At 39.6% G+C, this 19,797-nt stretch overlaps 1 protein-coding gene, 1 long non-coding RNA gene and 1 pseudogene across 20 annotated transcripts in view; 1 reads left to right on the plus strand and 2 right to left on the minus strand.

Annotated features, from left to right (window-relative positions):
- ptprf (protein tyrosine phosphatase receptor type F) overlaps positions 1-19,797 on the minus strand; it is a 334,322-nt gene that overhangs the window by 49,101 nt on the left and 265,424 nt on the right. For 13 of the 19 annotated variants that reach the window (XM_033028829.1, XM_033028828.1, XM_033028822.1 and 10 more), the window contains 3 exons: positions 14,064-14,096; positions 10,752-10,849; positions 8,197-8,320 (listed from right to left, as the gene is read on the minus strand). In XM_033028829.1, the coding sequence (XP_032884720.1) occupies positions 8,197-8,320; positions 10,752-10,849; positions 14,064-14,096 (255 nt within the window). The remainder of the gene's footprint in view (positions 1-8,196; positions 8,321-10,751; positions 10,850-14,063; positions 14,097-19,797) is intronic. The other 6 variants (XM_033028833.1, XM_033028836.1, XM_033028824.1 and 3 more) reach the window with 1 other exon arrangement.
- Positions 487-18,954, plus strand: LOC116977933. Its single transcript, XR_004413332.1, has 3 exons — positions 487-498; positions 3,450-3,454; positions 18,847-18,954. It is a non-coding gene; the product is annotated as an uncharacterized LOC116977933 (long non-coding RNA).
- LOC116977932 lies at positions 5,340-6,440 on the minus strand (annotated as a pseudogene).

The raw sequence follows: 19,797 nt of genomic DNA on the forward strand, positions 1-19,797 counted from the left end.
AACCAAATTATTTTACGCTGTAACAAAACCTGACACATTTTCAACAGAAATAACATTTCATGTGATTCAAAACCTTATGATATGGTGTAGCGTTTTGATTTTTCCCCTCCATTTTCCTTCCTCCTACTTAAAAGAACCATAATGGTGGAAATGCTGACAATGCATAAACTATTATTCAAATTTCCATCTCAGTCATGAGTGTTGGTAGGTTGTTGAGCAGTGGCGACATGTAATTATCCTCACCCCTATCTAAATAATCTGTATGCAGCTAGAGTTCTGGGGATGGAGTAATTCTTCTTAAGAATTAAGTTTCGTGCCCACATTGCTCTAAGTGAAGATGATTAATTTTAGGCATCCAATTTTGACGCAGCTATCCTTCACCCAAAATGTTTTTCTGAAGAACTTTCCCTGCTTTTACCAGATGTCGCTGTTTCCTCTCACTTTAAATACAATTTATCCCGTACCTTTCTGGATCCCTGTCACCATCAAAGAAAATAGGTTACACGTCCAGTTCTGCTGTAAAGTTATTCATTTGTAATTTTTTACTCTCTTCACTGATATTGCCAGATCATCTGGGAATTTCCTGCAGTTCCTATCTGCATTTCACAGCTTTTGTTTATCCCTTTGTTTTATTTCCCTTTCCCTAATGGCATGAATCAATCAACCACATGGCTTCATCAACAATTTATATAAGCCTTGCTCACCGTATTACAAATATTCTCTTCCCTTGTCCATCATGCTCTAATTCCCAATGCAAGTTAAAACCAACGTTTCCATTATGAATATTATTTCTTCTTTTTTTTCCCCCCATGAGAAATGGGCATTGCAACAAGGCCACATCTAAAGACACAAAGTGCTGGAGTAACTCAGCAGGTCAGGCAGCATCTCTGGAGAACATAGATTGGTGACCTTTTGGGGCGGGACCCTTCTTCAGACTCATGTTCATTCCTAGTTGTCCTTGAAAGGGAGGAGTGAATAGCCTTTTTTAATGATGATTCTTCCAATGTTGTTGGGTTGAGGATTCCAGGTTTTAGACCCAGCAACAATGAAACAGCAGTGACACATTTCCAAATATGATAATATGTAACTTGGAAACTTCCACATGCTCTGCAGATGCGCTGACTCAAGTCAGTGTAGCCCATAATTATCAGAAGGTATTTTGAATAGAAATCTCCTTCCCAGTTCTGATGCAGGATCTTGGACCTGAGACGTTAACTCTGGTTTTTTTTTACAGATACTTCCTGATGTGCTGAGTCTTTCCAGCATTTTTGTTTTTAGTTCAGGTTTCCAACAACTTCTTTTTTTTTCATGTTCATTTGAAAAGAACAAGACCAACAAGTCAATGCTTGAACATTGAATCCGATGGAGATCTGTGTGGCAAGCACAGGGGCCTCGGATTTGGAACATAGTGATTCAGAAGAATTGCTCCTCAGTTAAGAAAAAATATTTTAAATATTTCAGCCACATTAAACATTAGTTATTGTTGTAGAAAAAGAACTGTTAGGGACAGCTGGGGCATAAATTATGATGACCTTGTTGGAAGTATTAAAGCTCTGCCAGCTAAACTTGGAAAAAAAAGCCCAAATTAACACAAGGCAAATGCAACAGATGGCTTGGCCAATAGTAACATTTAAATTTACTTCATGAGGAACTCATTGTATCTGTAAGCAGAAAAAGCCTTTTTGTTGAATAATTCACCAAACCAAATGTGTGTTTGGAAGATCAAAGTTTAAGTGTCAGATCTGATAAACTGATGCTGGAGTGCTTCATCAGGACATTGAAATTCATGAGAAACATTGTTTCATGACCTAGTTTTAAGACTTTCCTTAGTGAAATGCAGGAAATGCATGTAATCATAGAACTACCAGATTTAGCTGGCACTGGAGGAGCTGCAGGCCGTGGTCAACAAACACCAGACGTCTTACCCCGAGGCATTTACCACCATTGCTGGGGACTTCAATAAGGCGAACCTCAAGAAATCACTCCCCAACTTCCACCAACATGTCTCCTGCTGCACCAGAGGACCAAACACCCTCGACCACTGCTACACCACCATCAAGAATGCCTATCGTTCTATCCCTCGCCCTCACTTCGGTAAATCCGACCATACCGCGGTGCTGCTTCTTCCTGCCTACAAGCAGCAATTAAAGAGCGCACCCCCAGAAGTGAGGACAGCACAGAGCTGGTCGGGGGGGGCAGAAGAACAACTCCAGGACTGTTTGGAGTCTGTAGACTGGGCAATGTTCAAGGACTCGGCAACGGACTTGAACGAATACGCCACAGTCGTTACAGACTTCATAAAGAAATGTGTGGAGGACTGCATCCCTACAAAAACCTTCCGAGTGTTTCCCAATCAGAAACCTTGGATGAACTTTGAGATCCGCACTCTCCTGAAGTCCAGACACAGGGCATTCACCTCCGATGATACAGTGGCCTACATGAAGACCAGATACGACCTTGGTAAGGCCATCAGAAAGGCCAAAAGGGACTTCTGCTCCAAACTGGAGGACGAGACAGATGTTCGGCAGCTGTGGCAGGGTCTGAATGCAATCACCTCCTACAAGGCAAAACCAGGAGGCAGCTCGAATGCCGGTGTAACATCACTCCCTGACGAGCTCAATGCATTTTACGCACGCTTTGACAGGGAGAATACTGATGTGCCTTCCCGATCCCCCATTCGCTGCGATGGCATTTCAGTCTCAGTCACAGAGGCCGATGTCAGGAAATCCTTCAGAGGGGTGAACCCCCGAAAAGCACCTGGTCCTGATGGTATACCCGGCCGTGTTCTAAAAACCTGTGCGGACCAACTGGCGGGAGTTTTTACGGACATTTTCAATCTCTCACTTCTGAGGTCTGAGGTCCCCACCTGCTTTAAAAGGGCATCAATTATACCGGTGCCCAAGAAGAGTAAGGTGACATGCCTCAATGACTATCGACCAGTGGCACTAACGGCGGTGGTGATGAAGTGCTTTGAGAGGTTGATCATGGAGCAAATCAACTCCTACATCGACAAAAACCTGGACCCACTGCAGTTCGCGTACCGCCACAACAGATCAACGGTGGATGCGATCTCGCTGGCCCTCCACTCCGCACTGGACCACTTGGACAACAAAAACTCATATGTCAGGCTGTTATTCATTGATTACAGCTCGGCATTTAACACAATCATCCCCTCCAAACTGGTTACCAAACTCGCAGAACTGGGTCTCTGCGCATCCCTCTGCAACTGGATCCTCGACTTCCTCGTCCACAGACCACAGTCTGTTCGTATTGGTGGAAATGTGTCAGCCTCAATAACAATCAGCACGGGAGCACCTCAAGGCTGCGTGCTCAGCCCCCTGCTGTACTCACTCTATACCCATGACTGCGTAGCGAACCACAGTGCGAACTCCATCATCAAGTTCGCTGACGACACCACTATTGTGGGGCGTATCACTGATGGGGATGAGTCAGAGTACAGAAGAGAGATCGAGCAACTGTCCATATGGTGCCAGCGCAATAACCTGGCCCTCAACACCAGCAAAACCAAGGAACTGATTGTGGACTTTGGAAGGAGTAGGAGGGGGACCCACAGCCCCATTTATATCAACGGGTCGATGGTTGAAAGGGTCAAGAGCTTCAAATTCCTGGGCGTGCACATCTCTGAAGATCTTTCCTGGTCCGAGAACACTAATGCAATCATCAAAAAAGCACATCAGCGCCTCTACTTCCTGAGAAGATTACGGAGAGTCGGATTGTCAAGGAAGACTCTCTCTAATTTCTACAGGTGCACAGTCGAGAGCATGCTGACCGGTTGCATCGTGGCTTGGTTCGGCAATTTGAGCGCCCTGGAAAGGAAAAGACTACAAAAAGTAGTAAACACTGCCCAGTCCATCATCGGCTCTGACCTTCCTTCCATCGAGGGGATCTATCGCAGTCGCTGCCTCAAAAAGACTGGCAGTATCATGAAAGACCCACACCATCCGGGCCACACACTCATCTCCCTGCTACCTTCAGGTAGAAGGTACAGGAGCCTGAAGACTGCAACAACCAGGTTCAGGAATAGTTACTTCCCCTCAGCCATCAGGCTATTAAACCTGGCTCGGACAAAACTCTGATTATTACCAACCACTTTCTGTTATTTGCACTATCAGTTTATTTATTCATGTGTGTATATATTTATATCATGGTATATGGACACATTTATCTGTTTTGTAGTAAATGCCTACTATTTTCTGTGTGCTTAAGCAAAGCAAGAATTTCATTGTCCTATACAGGGACACATGACAATAAACTAACTTGAACTTGAACTTGATCTACATCATAGACCTGGATACAGGGATAAATGTGAAATGTGCTCATCAGCAAAGAAGTATAAATGGATGTAAACATTGTAAAACAATAAATATGGGCTTGCAAGACAATTGCATACGTTAGTAAATTCAAACAGAGAATGGTTCCAGTTATATGTCTTCCGACAAACCGAAAAACCAAAGCAAAATTTTGGAGAACCTTACTTTATAGCAATACAAAACAGTGGCCATTAATAATAATAATAATAAATTTTATTTTCGGGCGCCTTTCAAAGTCTCAAGGACACCTTACAAAAATTAACAGAAGAGAAAAAAACATAGTCGGAGAAAAATAAATAATAAGGACATCATCAATACACAAATTAAAGATAGAAATCGCTCCAAAGACACAAAATCAAAAAAATCAAAAAACACAATTGACATGAACCGGTGCAGTAACATCCTCAGCAACCAAAGTCTACTATAAACGGTACTGTGAGACAAAGTCATTATTCACCTTTGCGACATTTGTCCAATTGCATGAGTCATAAAAACTACTAAACCCAAATTATTCCATATTAATGCTATCCATCACATATATTTTAAAAGTTCTGATATAACTTTGATCTTTTGTTTGACTGGTGAGGTATTTTCAGATACAGGGAGTTCTGTTGTAATGCATATTTCCATCACATAAATTTAATATAATGCGACTGATGAACCTGGGATTATACAACATTATCTACATAACGAAAAGTCTCATCTTGACTACTTCCTGTCTGCGCTGTATATTGATTTTAGGAAAAAAGCTACCATATATCGCTATGATTTCTGGCCATCTTACAGTCCTCCTCCGCTGAGGCAGCCCCGAGGATTTTTCTGATCGATGAAAAATAAAATATGAATGTTTTAAAAATCTTGAGATCAGCTGATTGGTCCTCTCGCCTGTCAATTACCATGATAGAAACATAGGAACATAGAAAATAGGTGCAGGAGTAGGCTATTCGGCCCTTCGAGCCTGCACTGCCATTCAATATGATCATGGCTGATCATCCAACTCAGTATCCCTAAATCAAAAAAGTACAACATTAAGAGTTCTATTTCACATGATTCATTTCCCCCTTCCTTTTTTATTAGCAGGTTTTCGACGTTGTCCCTTTCCATCTTTTTGGTTTTGTCCTTTTTTGCCTTTTGGGCCCACTTTCTTTCGCTTTGCTGCCTGCTCCTGTTCATCTTCACGAAGCTGCCTATTTACAGCTCTTGTGAGGTCTAGTTTTGGTTTCTTGCCTGCCATGATTTTTAGCAGTTCTAGCTGGTTCTGCTTCTCTGCAGAAAAATCTCCAATAAGGGGTTGGAATTTCCTCTTCTTGGCTTTATTCCTCAACTCCTTTTCCTTCGGTAGCTTAGCCTGAAACTTGCCAACTGAAGCTGTGGAGGTCTTAGCCACGTGAATGGCTTTGCTCAGCTCACTCTTACTAGGCTGGCTGGCCGGGGTTATTCCCAAAGTTGGCACTTTAATCTTCTGAGCCCTGGCGATATTGCGCAGCCTATTCAGTTCGTTCTTCGCCACCCTTTCTTTTTTAGCCGTGGCGCGTTTTGCAAATTGATCCTCATTGGGAACTGCCGACTCGGGCACCTCAATGACCCACTCTTTGGTTGGATCGTTGACTCTCTTGTACCCCCAGCGCCGCCGCCACTCGTTCTGCTCTTTGTCCCAGACCAGGTTGGTCTTCTTCCTTCTTCTGGATGCCCTTGAGCCTCTGAACTCTTCCCAGCGGGTGGGCCCAGCGGGTGGGCGGCCGTCGTGTATTGCCCTCGGGCAGCTTGGCCACGACCGCCTCCGGCAGCCGCTCGACGGGCAGCGCCCACATGGCGTTGACCAGCAGCTGGGTGTTGCCGCGGGCCAGCGAACGTAGGAATGTCTCGAGGTTCCTTCAGAACTCGCCGGCGTTCGGGACGTTGTGTCGAACGCCGCCACGTTCCCTAGATCGAACTCCAGCTCCAGATCCTTGTGCACGTGGACACTGTGCAGGCCATCGCCCGCCGTCTGCTGCTCCACGCCAGCCAGAGCCAGCGGCAGCACCTCCTCCACCGCCGTCTGCTCCACGCCCGCCAGCACCTCCACCTCCGCCGCCGCCATCCCTCTGCACGCTGCACCCAGCTCACACGGCCCGGATGAAGGTAACGCCCTTTCCGGGCGCGGGGAGGGGGGGGCAGGAGTATAAAGCCCAAATGGTATGAAATTGCATTTGAATTTGGTGGCCTGCACTCTGCTTGAAATAGTATGAAATTGCATTTGAATTTGGTGGCCTGCACTCTGCTTGAAATGGAATTTCAAGGAATAGCTGTGAGTGAACTGCCAGCCCACCAGCCATGTCAATCAACTGCCAGCCCACCAGCCGTGACTCAATCAACTGCCAGCCCACCAGCCGTGAGTCAACTGCCAGCCCAACAGTCGTGAGTCAGTCAACTGCCAGCCCACCAGCCCTAAGTGACTGAACTGCCAGCCCACTGGCCCTGAGCTGCCAACCCACCAGGCCTGAGTGACTGAGCTGCCAGCCCACCAGCCCTGAGTGACTGAGCTGCCAGCCCAAGAATCCATTCGGCCCACAATGTCCATACTAGCCCTCTGGAAATCAGTCCCTTCGGCCCACAACACCCTTACTTACCGCTCCACAAACCCCCCCCCCCCCCCCCCCTCACTAGCCACCAATATTGGAATTAGTGGAGAGGTGGAATATTGCGTTGGGGGACCAGCCCTCCCGTGTGAACGCGGGACCCAATGGGTCCCACTTAGTCTAGTTTGTATTATGCCTGTCAAATTAGTTACTGGCCCTGCAGGACTCGGATATAATTGTCTCATAGTTTCACCGTGGGAGGGGACTTAAGAAAGTTACTTTGGAAAATGAGAAGTGCTGGCTTCTATTGATATTTGTGCAATGATACCCCATTAAACAACGTCACATGTAACCTTGAGTGTTTTAGTTGCAGTAATAAAATTAACATAGCTATTATAAACACCTTCATGTTTGAATTTGCTAATCTGAAACACTCCAATTCCTAACTGCCCTTTTCCCATTGATGCAATTGTTTTTAATGCATCGCCTGGAATGCAAGGTTTCTTGCAAATACAACTATTGCGTAATTAACTTTCACTGGCACCTAGAGGGAGTAAAACTGGCACATGAATGAATCAAACTGTAACATTATATGAAAAAAGGACCAGAATTAAGACTGCAAAGTGGAGTTCTACACAGCATATTCATCCAAATAATATAATTATATATAATTTCCAGTTATACCTAATAATCAGCAAAGGAATGATAAAAAATTTGCAGATTATTCAGTTATTCACATTCAGAGCAAAATAAAGAAAACATGCTACATTTAACCATTTTATAAAAAAGTGAACTCAGTTCTAGTAAGGACAATTTTTCAGCTGTGCAATTTGTCATTAGGTTATATCGATTTTATATATCGTATCAAAATGACAAGAGAAATTAAATGCAATCTTACAAATTCTATCATCCAATCACCACGATGATTATATTACCTGATTGCCTTTAGGAGTTAGATCATTGGCCAGATAAGGAAAATATTCTTGAGAAAATGTTTCGGAATATTTTCCCAAAACGGTGCAAGATTCTTTGTCTCTTACAGGAGACTACATGTTCTGTCAGTCTGGCACCACCAATGTCCAGAGCGTGCAGATTAAAGATTTGTATTTATTTCCATTAACTTTAACTTTGGTGCCAGTTGTATAACACACGGCATTAAAACCAATGTCAGCCACGTTCTCATCAATATTACTGCCATTTATCAATCCACAGAATCAATGGCATGCCCATAAACTGTTCAAATATCTAATTAGAATCAGATCCAAAGAAGCAGTCACAATAATTGAATGATCTGCAGATATACTTGCCATCAACAGAGGTGAGGATAACTCTTGAATGGTCGTAGGCAATAACATTGGCATAGCGATTTTTCGGTTTATTTACTTCCATGTTGGAATTCTCCCACGTGAACTGCTGACCAGGATCAATTGACTAAAACAGAATAAAAGGGAAGATGACTATTGAAGCAAAGGTTACACGAGAATAAGTGAATATAAGGCAATAATTCTAGAGAATTAAGATGGTAGAAAATAGTCAAATGAAATTGAAAGCATTTTCCTCATGCCAAAGTACCTGTGAGCCTTTGTCTTCCTGTCTTTGCAACCCACTCTTTCCAAACATACAACCAATGAAAATCAAGTTTACAAGTGCAAATACCACAATAAAGCAAATGTAAAATTACAAAACTGTGCTTCTAATATCCTTAAAACTAACTTGACAGGGTAGAAATCCTTTTGGTCATAACATTGTGGATTGAGATGTTCCTCTGTAGGGGATTTGTGCCTGTTTTAAATTAGGTTACATGAAGCAATATGTGATGATGTTCAGGACTGGTGCCCACAATCAAGACTTGCACCTTTTGCAGAGTATGACACAAATTGTCCAGAGCACTTTGATTGCCATTAATCAACATTACTCTGAAGCCTCAATTTGCAGGTGTATCACGTGCACAATGTACTGTCATGTATTTTCCTGAAGTGCAAGCGATGCAAGGATGAAGTGGGGCAAATGTTTTTCAGATGAAATTCTATTCGATTGCATTGTGGATTTCTAGGCTCGTATGTTTACCTAATTTATATTATATGGACCAAATAAGATTAAACAATAGCCCATGTATCCCTGTCCCAGAGAAAAAAAGGCAGTTCAATTTTTATTTAAAATTTTTGCATGAAAAACGTTATCATTTCCTTTTAGACTGAAATTGCTCTGAAATTCCCAAATCATAAAAGTAACAGCAACTACTTAATTTATTTTGATATGAAATACAGTTCCAATTTCTGGAATATCTATCTTCTGTTCCTGCTCTAATAATAATACAAATTTCAGCAATACCACTTCTACCATTTCATTATTTTCTAAGCATGAAGTTAACAACTCTCTCGGAGACTTGGGCTTCTCAAACATTCTGTCCCCTGACCTGTGAATAAAAAGGCTTTTCAAATCAGCAGTTAACTCTCTTGCTGAGTTCATTTTGTGATGTCAGTGAACAGCATTACTTAGTAAATGACTGAAACTGCAGAGCAGCATTGAAACTGCATTGACAGAACATTTCTTGCCTTCCTAATTACATGGCAGTTGTGAAAAAGCTTTAACCAAAGAACACATTATAACAGAAATAATGCTGAAATGAAGCATGCGAGATTGAAACGTGATGAGTTATTCATTAGTCCAAAAGGGCTCGATAATGGTAATAGATATCCAATGGGCAAATATGTGAAAGGGTTGCAAGTGTTCATTATTCACTGTCTAAGTGCAATAGAGAAGAAACAACGATGAGATTCATTACAACATATCGAAGTGTTTCATCTACTTCCATTACAAATTTTATTTGTGGGTATTTTCAAGGTTTAGCCTATCACGCTTCATTAGTTCTGTACCTTTGAAGTTTTATTGGAATTTAGTTTGATTTGCTTTTGTGAGTAATATTGATGCAGGGGATAAACCACATGGCAAAATGACCAGCTGCAAAGACCTGGCACAGCTCCAGAATATCTCTAACAGTCACAAATAGAGGCTTTATAATGAAGAAAGGTAAATGCTTATGCCAAAGCCTTTTGTTGAACTGCTTCAGATCATTTATGTTTTAGGAAAAATAAACCCAACACATAGCTAAGTGTTATTTATATGTTCGATGGCATAAAAATCTAGAAGTTACTCAAAACAGACCAAGCAGTTGTATGTGTCTAAAAATGACTGACATACACAGACTTCCAGCATTTCACATTTGTAGTTGAGATTTCCTGCATGTGCAGATGTATTTTATGATTTGAACAGTAATGACTGTTTTGAGGCTTATTTCGTAATTATTTAATTGGCACAAAAACCGCAAGCAAACTGAAAACTATATTCTGCACCATAACTGAGTGCACATACACGCCATTAATGCCCATCATATTGGTAATACAATCCCAAATATGTAATTATTCTGTTATTTATATTTACTTATTGATTGATTACATGCATTTCTTATTATACATGAGAGATGGGGCAGGGGTGTCCCGCAGATAACAAAATGATGCCATTCCCACCAAGGCAAATGGCCACAACAATAAAGCAGCAATATTACACTGCATCACCCCTCATGGATGCAGCTTCTACATGAGTTTCAATGCACAAGATCCTCCAGCACTTTGTTTTTCACTCGAGTCGAGCATGTGAAGTTTCTTGTTTCAGATTCACATTCTGCAGGTGTTTCTGACAAAGAACAATGCTCTTGTAAACAGCAGCTTGTGTTTTCCCCAAAGTGTCCTTCCAGTGCATTTCATGGCAGTTGTGAGATTATTTTATTTGGTGTTAGATGATCATTTTACAAATGCAAAAGACTGACGGATGCATTCTACATATTATCTTGGGTTCAACCTACCTCATACTCCTGTGAGAACTTCAAATTATCATTGGCCTTCAATCTTTCAATGTTGTCAGCTAGATCAGTGACAGGAATTGGCGGATGATCTCTCATGCCTAACCAAATAAGAGTAAGCATGTCAGTAAAATGGCAAGATATTTTTTTTAAACAAATTAAATAAGATGGAAGTATTAAAAGCATGTATGCATGTATGTAAAAAGGTTATGTGTGATTTTACCAAAAACATTGTAAATACAATATCACATGCGCCAACATTTGTGGGTTTTTTTTAATAAGTAAAGGTGCATGGTTGAAACTGTTCTCTAGCGAACATGCTCAGATGCAACAGTCACTGATCACATGGCACAAAGTTTCTAAGCAGCCCATATGTGGTTACATACAGAAAAATGATGATAAAGGCAGATTTGAATGAGTAAGACAGTGAAGGCTGTTAAAATGCAGCAACCCCTTTTTCTCAGCTACACAGGATGAGTTTATAATTAAATCCATAGTGAATGTTTCTGTTTCGAGAGGGAGAGAGAATAATCAACCTTGCAGGAGTACTCAAAATAATTCTTATTCCTGAATTTCTCTTATTACAAAATAATCACTCAAGGAAATTGCTTGTGGGCAGGGAATTGGAAAGTGGTTCATGTTCTTTTCTGCTTCATGTTTTCATATTCTTCAGTTATTATTATTATTATTATTATTATTATTATAAATATGGAATGAGTGGAATTAACACTTCCACTGAAGAACTCCACTTTCTGCTTTGTATTTTCTTCCTACATGGTAACATTTATTACACATTATTTGTTTTGAAGTGGGAAGTACCTTTCAGTGGTTCCATTTAATCTATTTTAGCTTTTAGGTAGAAATGAAAAACAACTCTAAACAATTTTCAAGTTTTTTTAACAGAAATATAAATAAAATGTTTAAGGTGTCAGGAATCAGAAGCAGTTTTGTTGGTTTATTTTGTGTTTATTATAGCTCTTGATATCTAAGAGACCACAAACGTGCCTATTGTCTATAACAGTTTAATTAAAGATCATCTATCAGATATTAATGTTTTTTATGTATTTAATTATCCAATTAACTAATCATTCTATAAAAAGTTGTTTCATAATCATTTATCATTCACACATTATCTTTATTTCAGGAGTCAAAAAGACTTGGATTCAGACTCTACCTTTTGATGCTTGCATAAAACCATGCACATTTTTATGCAAGTATCCAGTTCCCGAAATAAACATTACTAAACCACTTCCTATGAAAAACATTTTTGTTTACCCAGCACTACAACAATTTTAGATACTACTATTTTGGAGTATTAATGAAGTATTACAACGAGTTTTTAAAAAACCGTTATATTTCCATCGTACTAGTTAGTAGCTCATAAAAGGCTCACACGTAAGATTTTTCTAGCATCCCTCTGTATCCTCACACAGAATTAAGTAAAAGCTGCTTTGAGGGACACATTGTATTTCAGTTAGTGGTAAGAACTAGCAACCAGAAACTCAGTTCCTATTCAGATACCTAGATTTAATTTACAAATCATCATAAAATGCGTAGACTAAAGATGCAACTGATCCTTTACAGTACAAATCCACAGCCTCCAAAACACATTTAACAGCTTTTTAATATAAAAATGTGTTAGAAATGTCAAACATCTCCATTACAAAAGAGACATAATTATTATTTCATATTGTGTTTACTGTCACACGGGAGCAATTACAGTAATTAAGTTCTTGAAAATGATATAATGTGGTATATACTAGTTTGAAACTTTAGTGTTTGAGTGGGAGATGTTAGAGGAACAAGTAGCTTAAATTATAAGAAACAAATGGCCAGGAGTAGGCCCTTTGGTAACCAAATGTAAAGCAATTAGGACAGAAAAATATTAATGATGTGAGGATTGGATGTCTTTGAAATAAATGAAAAAATATGCAAAATTAGAGCTGCTCAATCTATAAACTTAATTGTAACAAATCATGTGCCATGTTGTGGCAGAATAATTTCACTACACCAATATATTGGCATTGAGTTATTTTAAAGGTACTTAGTAAGAGTATTAGTTTTCCCAGACCCTTGGATATAAACTCTTTAAGCAGTCGTTTATGGGTCAGCACATTGATGGCAGAAAATCACTTTAATTGAGACTGTGTAATTAAGCAGAGAAGAAAATGCTCAGCCAGTCAGATTGGAGATAAGATTAGTTTTTTTAAGCAAGATGAATTTCATGACACATCCAACACGGAAAAAAATGGGATTCTTAAATGGGCATTTAAAGGTTTTTTGTTTTACATATAGTTATTTAAAAAACCTCGCTCAGCATTGCTTTTAAAATCTTTAGACAATGAGCACAACAATTTTTAACACAATGTTCATTAAATTATTACACTAATGCTGATCGCCTTTCACTCCGAACTTCATTACTATCTTTGTGTGTAGTTCTTGAGAGAGTTAGATATAGCTCTTAGGGATAACGGAATCAAGGGATATGGGGTGAAAGCAGGAACGTGGTACTGATTTTTGATGATCAGCCATGATCATATTGAATGTCGGAGCCGCCTCGAAGGGCCTAATGGCCTACTCCCTGCACAAATTTTCTATGTTTCTGTTTCTTTTGTCTCTCAGCCTGCATTGTTAAACTTAGTCTAATATAAAGAATAATGCAAAAATGTCAGTTGACCTTTTACAAAGACAAGCAGCTTTAAATATTGCAATTCAAAATATGAACTGCTGTTGGTTGAAAAAAAAATGCATGTTTTCTTTTTCATTAGGAACAAATAAATGTATTTTCATAAAAGGAATGTAAAGGCTCTACTGACAGTTTTGTATTGTTATACTCTTAAGAATATGCTTTTCCAGGCAAAGATATTTAATTAAGTATGGATTCATTTTCTATTCGATAGACATGCTTTCTACTAGTGATAAAATGCCTTTAAAATAGGATAAATAAAAAGTACGGGGAAAGGGTAAAAGTCCTGAAACTTTTTTTGTAACAGTTAAGACGGGAAAGCCACTAGCCCCATTAAGTAACCTCTCGCAGCAGATATTCAGTACAGAGATTTGGCAATTGGCACGCTTATAATAACATTTTTGGCCAGGTTAGTTTATAAAATTGTCCATTTAAAAAAAAAATTTTTTAAACAGAATGTGAAGATATAACTTTAATTGAGGCTGTGTAGATAACAAAGGGGATACTGCTCAATTAGTCAGATTGAAAAAGTTGAGATTAGCTTTTTTGAGCAAAAATAACCTTCATGGCACAGCAAGAGGAAATATACAGAAAAAAGGGCAGATGAGACACAGGACAATTAAACTAACTTGAGTTGTTTGGGCAACTGGGGACACTTGGACCTGTGGGAAGAAAATGGTGTAGAAATGTTGTTTTATAAGGGAAGAAAATGATGTAGAAATGTTTTTTTTATAAAGGAAGAAAACATTAGCTTTAACCAGAGAAAAATAAATCAGTTTCAACATTAAATAAGTGCAGAAACGGTTGTACTCTCAAGGGGTTCAAATGCCACTTAAGTATCCCCCCCCCCTGTCTGCAGCTCTCTTTTTAACTTGGAATACTTCCACCGTGTGAACACTGAGAAAACAAACAGTGATCCTTTCATAACAGTAGATTAGCTGTTCATTTCTTTGAATTTGCCATACGAATTCTGCCTGGTTCAAGTAATGTGCAAGAAAACAAGTTTCCTGTATTATTTAATCACCATTTGTCCCTTAATTACTGGAAGTGTGCCTGTTGTTGTTCTTCAGTTCCAATTTCCTATTTGAACCCCTGAGGCTATTAAGAGAGCATCCACATAAAAAGGAAAAAAGCCAAACAAGAAATAAACATAATACAGATGCAGTTTTGCTTTGACGTCACTATTTCAAAGTTATGTAAAATAGGCTCTGTTTCAACATGAAAATTCAATTTAATCCACTGTGATCACACGAAACCTATAAATCCATACAGGCATGTTATTCTATTGAAGGGTTGATGCAAGGGTGGGGGGGCCAGAATCGGAACAAACACATCTATACTTTTGCATATTGAAGTTAGCCCTTTATCATCGAGCAAACAGGTGTTTATACCACCTTGGGTCAGTCATAAACGAGCGCCAGCGTTGAAGAAAATTAGTACTTGCCAACAATTATTTTTGTGGTGATGCCATATAATTATAATTGAGCCATTAGGCAGGATGGTCAGTAAAATGGAATCCTGCAGCTAAAGGGCTCATTATATGATACTCTTTTAAGTAAGTGATTTAGTCATTATCATATGGCACCTTTATCTACTATAGATCCATTTACCTCACGCATTCATTGGGTCTTTGGTTCAATTTTAAATTTAAAGACTATTATTCAAATTGGAACTAATTTTGACATTCTTTGAAATCATCTTCAAATTGCTCTCATAATGTCTTTGTATATCCTGTGACTTATCACAAGCTACTGGGCAACTCCTAACACATCTACTTCCTTTTCTTAGAGTTTCCCATCTTTATCAGCTGCCCATCTATCTATAGCTTTAGTAATGGAGTGATATCCAGACTATACTTTCACACATAAATCGACTGCTATTGATTAATCATTTATACATTGAAACAGATGATTTGTCCACTGATGGAAATGCCTACTTTTGAGGTAACAGAGAAAATATTCACATTTGTTGCATTATATTGCTGATGTAAACCAAATAATTTATTTACCAACTGTTCAAGTGAGATCTTTGGAACAATTATAATGAAAGATCCAGGATGGAGGTGAAGTACTACTGGAACTTTAATTTGAACAGGATAATTACATGGCACCGTGCTAATTTTAACTGGTATCATGCTTATTTGTTAATTCCACTGCACAATGCTAATTTCACCTGTTATTGCTCTCATTTGTAAGACAATTATCTCTGATTGCCCATTATGCAGTCTTTCAGACAGTTGAAATATTTATTTTAATTACCATCCTGTAGTTTCATGGAGCGACTATTCTTTTAATACCAAGGCCCATTCTCATCTTTTGGTTATATGTCATAATACATTAATATTGGTAAAAATGAACCAGCTTCCACATCTTTGCATCATTCAACTAATCTTGTTTTGTAAGTGACCTTGGAACCAATTGCATCTTCTGAAGAGGTGATTCTGAAGGGTGGTTAAACTCCTAAAGAGTATTCTCTTTTACCTCCAGGATTTTAATGTACATAATTTTACCTTGGGGACTACATTTTGATTTGATTCTCAACAAAGTACATAAAGGATGCTTCTCTGTAGTGATAGGATTTTAATAACTATTCGCTATTCTTATAGCGGCCCGCTTACTGGGCTGTGTTAACATTTTTCTGCGAGTTCTTGCGGTCATGGGTGGAGCAGTTGCCACATCAAGCTGTAAACCATCTGGATAGGACGTTTTCTATGGAGCATCTGAAGAAATTAGTAAGTGAGAGGTGGCATGCAGGATTTGCTTATGCTTCTGAGGAAGCAGAGACGTTGGTGTGCTTTCTCAGCCATGGCATCGATGTGGTTAGTCCACATCAAATTATTGATGATATTTGCAACGTTTGAAGTTCTCCATTATCTCCACTTCAGCATCCTAGAAACAGACTAGGGTGGGATTACTAACTCCTTCGTTTTGAGGACATTGAGGGAGAGGGTTTTTTTAAAATCTTTTGACACAATGCTGCCATTTTTTAATCTTCTTCCTGTACTACATCTCGTCATTGTTTTGAATCAGACTCACTAATGTGATGTCAGACACAAACTGATGTAGAGTGAAAGCAGAATTTGGCCACAAAGTCATGACTGTAAAGGAAGCATAGGCAATGGCGGACCTACATGTTTGGGGCCCTGAAGCTTGAGCTGTTATGGGGACACCTTCGCAACCAGCAACGAGGTCTGGGTAACCACTGTTAGCTTCTTCAATGGGGTTGATCCATGACAGATCACCACAAAGTTTAATTTCTGTCATGAATGTTAATAGTATTTTAAATTATTTATAATTATTTTATATTAAATATATTTAGAATGAAACATCCTTAATTTGAACGTTTTTTGTTTACGGCTAGCCTACATGATACTTTAATAACCTTAACATTTTTATTTTAACTATTATTTTGTATTGAATTACACTATATTAATATTTAAAAAAAAATTTAAACCCTTCTCATACAGTAGATCCAAAATTTTTAAGCGATATGGACTAAACATGATATTCACCTTCAGAAAAAAAAGTAGGAAATATTTACCAGGGGTCCAGGAGGCTGGCTGAGATCAGACACCCACTTTTCCTCACCTCACCTACGCTCACTTCCCCTCACCTACATCTCGACTAATCCCCTCGCCTCATGAAACCCCTCGCCTCGACGATACCTCACTACCAAACTTCTCACACCTAAAACTCGCCTCGACTAAACCGTACCTCACTAAACCTTGCCCCTCAAATAAACCTCACACCTTAACCCCACCTCAACTTAACTAAACCTCCCACCTCACGACTAAACTCCACCTCACACCTAATCCGTGCCTCGACTAATCGCGGCCTCTCTCCCGCTTCCGGCTCCCCCCCCTCTCGACGTTGGCGGCGCCTCACATGAGCGGAACGGCTCCAACCAGGGGGGGCTGTGCTGAGCGCGACTCTGGCGCATTGCCCGAGTGAGCCGGTGGGAGGGGAAGTGCGCACGTGCGCTGACGTTATCCAAAATCGTGAATTACCCACAAATTAGTTTGTATGTCTTTAATCTGATTACACCAAGTATATTTTCTTGTCTTTTTATTGCCCAATCAACTTTAGACCAATCATTTAATGTGGTTTTAATATGCATAACCAAATATAATAACCAAACGTCTTCTTCACCACACTGTCTACCCGTATTGCAACTTTCATGGAATTATGTACTTGCTCCCCTGAGGTTTCTCAGATCTGCAACAGGATCCTACAATTTACTGGGTAAGTATGCCCTGGTTTGTCTTACTAAAATATAACACTGCATTTATTTGAATTAAATTCTATCTGCCCAACATAAAAATAATAATTGTATTGTTAGGTTCTTCTCAAAGGACAATAAATGTATTCAGTACTATAAACCTCTTGGTTTACACAGTGTTTCAAAATAGCCAGTACATCTTACAGCTGCAGTTTCCAATTTTTTTAAATTATACAATGGTCCTTTCATGATTATACTACATCTAAAACCAACAATGCACAATAGGATTGTCATTCCCCATCCTTTTCTACTGAAATAGTTGTCACATTACTAAAGAGCATGTTGATATGGAGAGCTGAATGCCAAACATTTCTCACGACCGTTTAAATCACAACATGAATGGTGTCTTTGTTAACTTGGCAAAATGTTTTCAATGGGGAAATACAAAGGAAAAAATTTAAACTCATCCTCCATTGCATAACGAAGCAATTTATTTCTACTGATTACCAGATATTAATGTAGCCAACTAAAATATTATAAATATTCCTTTCAGCAACTTCCATTCCAAAATAAGTAAATATCACTGTTGAAGGTAAGCAAAGCAAATATTAAATAAAATTGAAAGCCGTTTGATTTTCCCATCTGAAGATTATGGATTGTGACTAAGTGGGGGAAGAGCAGATAATTAAATAATGGTTAATTAGTTTTAATCATCCTTTGGCAATATATTCAGTGCACAAATGTATAAAACATTATAATGTTCCACCAAATAAATTTGGAACCTAAATTGCAGAAAAGGACAGGAATTTTATTGCTCTAGAACATCTCCACACAATAAGTTTTAATCACCGTTGCTTTTTTGTTCAATTTAATGAATATTTCACCAACAATCAAATCCAAACACACATTTATTAGTCTACTGTAGATTTTGTCATTAAATATAATAGTCCTGAAAACTAACTTCCAATCTCACGATTACAAACACAAATATTAAAGTGACATGTGCTGGCAAGTGCAGATTAATTCTAAATAAAATGTCTATGCAAACCTGGAAGTTATAAGCCAACAGTAAACATTACATTTTTAAGTACAGGTATTGCTAACCTCGATTTCACTGGAAACGTGGAAGAAACCACAAAGGTACTACATCAACAATTCTTTAATTGTTTTCATCAAAGTAGCTGATATGCAAAGATTTGGAAATCTAAGTCTTCAGTAAAGAAAATAAAGAGGGCAGTCACGGTGGCGCAGCGGAAGAGTTGCTGCCTTACAGCGAAAGCAGCGCCGGAAACCCGGGTTCGATCCCGATTACGGGTACAGTCTGTACGGAGTTTGTACGTTCTCCCCGTGACCTGCGTGGGTTTTCTCCAAGATCTTCAGTAAAAATAGTCCCTAGTGGTTGTAGGATAGTGTTAATGTGTGGGGATCGCTGGTCAGCACGGATCCGGTGGGCTGAAGGGCCTGTTTCTGTGCTGTATCTCTAAACTAAACTAAACTTTAAAAAAAACTAAACTGAAAGGAAACAGCTATTTGTGATTCAACGAGTGGCACTGATGCCAATGGTTTAAATTTCCTTTAAGAGGTTGGTTATGATGCATATCAATTCTGACCTTAGTAAGGACCTGGACCTATTACAGTTCACCTACCGCCACAACAGATTAATAGGGGATGGTACACAAAAATGCTGGAGAAACTCAGCGGGTGCAGCAGCATCTATGGAGCGAAGGAAATAGGTGACATTTCGGGCCGAAACCCTTCTTCAGACTGATGGGGGGGGTGGGGGGGAGAAGGAAGGAAAAAGGGAGGAGGAGGAGCCAGAGGGCGGGGGGATGGGAGGAGACAGCTCGAGGGTTAAGGAAGGGGGAGGAGACAGCAAGGGCTAGCAAAATTGGGAGAATTCAATGTTCATGCCATCGGACGCAAGCTACCCAGGCGGAATATGAGGTGCTGTTCCTCCAATTTCCGGTGTTGCTCACTCTGGCAATGGAGGAGACCCAGGACAGAGAGGTCGGATTGGGAATGGGAGGGGGAGTTGAAGTGCTGAGCCACCGGGAGTTCAGGTAGGTTATTGCGGACTGAGCGGAGGTGTTCGGCGAAACGATCGCCCAACCTTCGCTTAGTCTCACCGATGTAAATCAGCTGACA

Source organism: Amblyraja radiata, chromosome 10 (assembly GCF_010909765.2).
Source record: "Amblyraja radiata isolate CabotCenter1 chromosome 10, sAmbRad1.1.pri, whole genome shotgun sequence".
In the NCBI taxonomy this organism is placed as follows: domain Eukaryota; kingdom Metazoa; phylum Chordata; class Chondrichthyes; order Rajiformes; family Rajidae; genus Amblyraja; species Amblyraja radiata.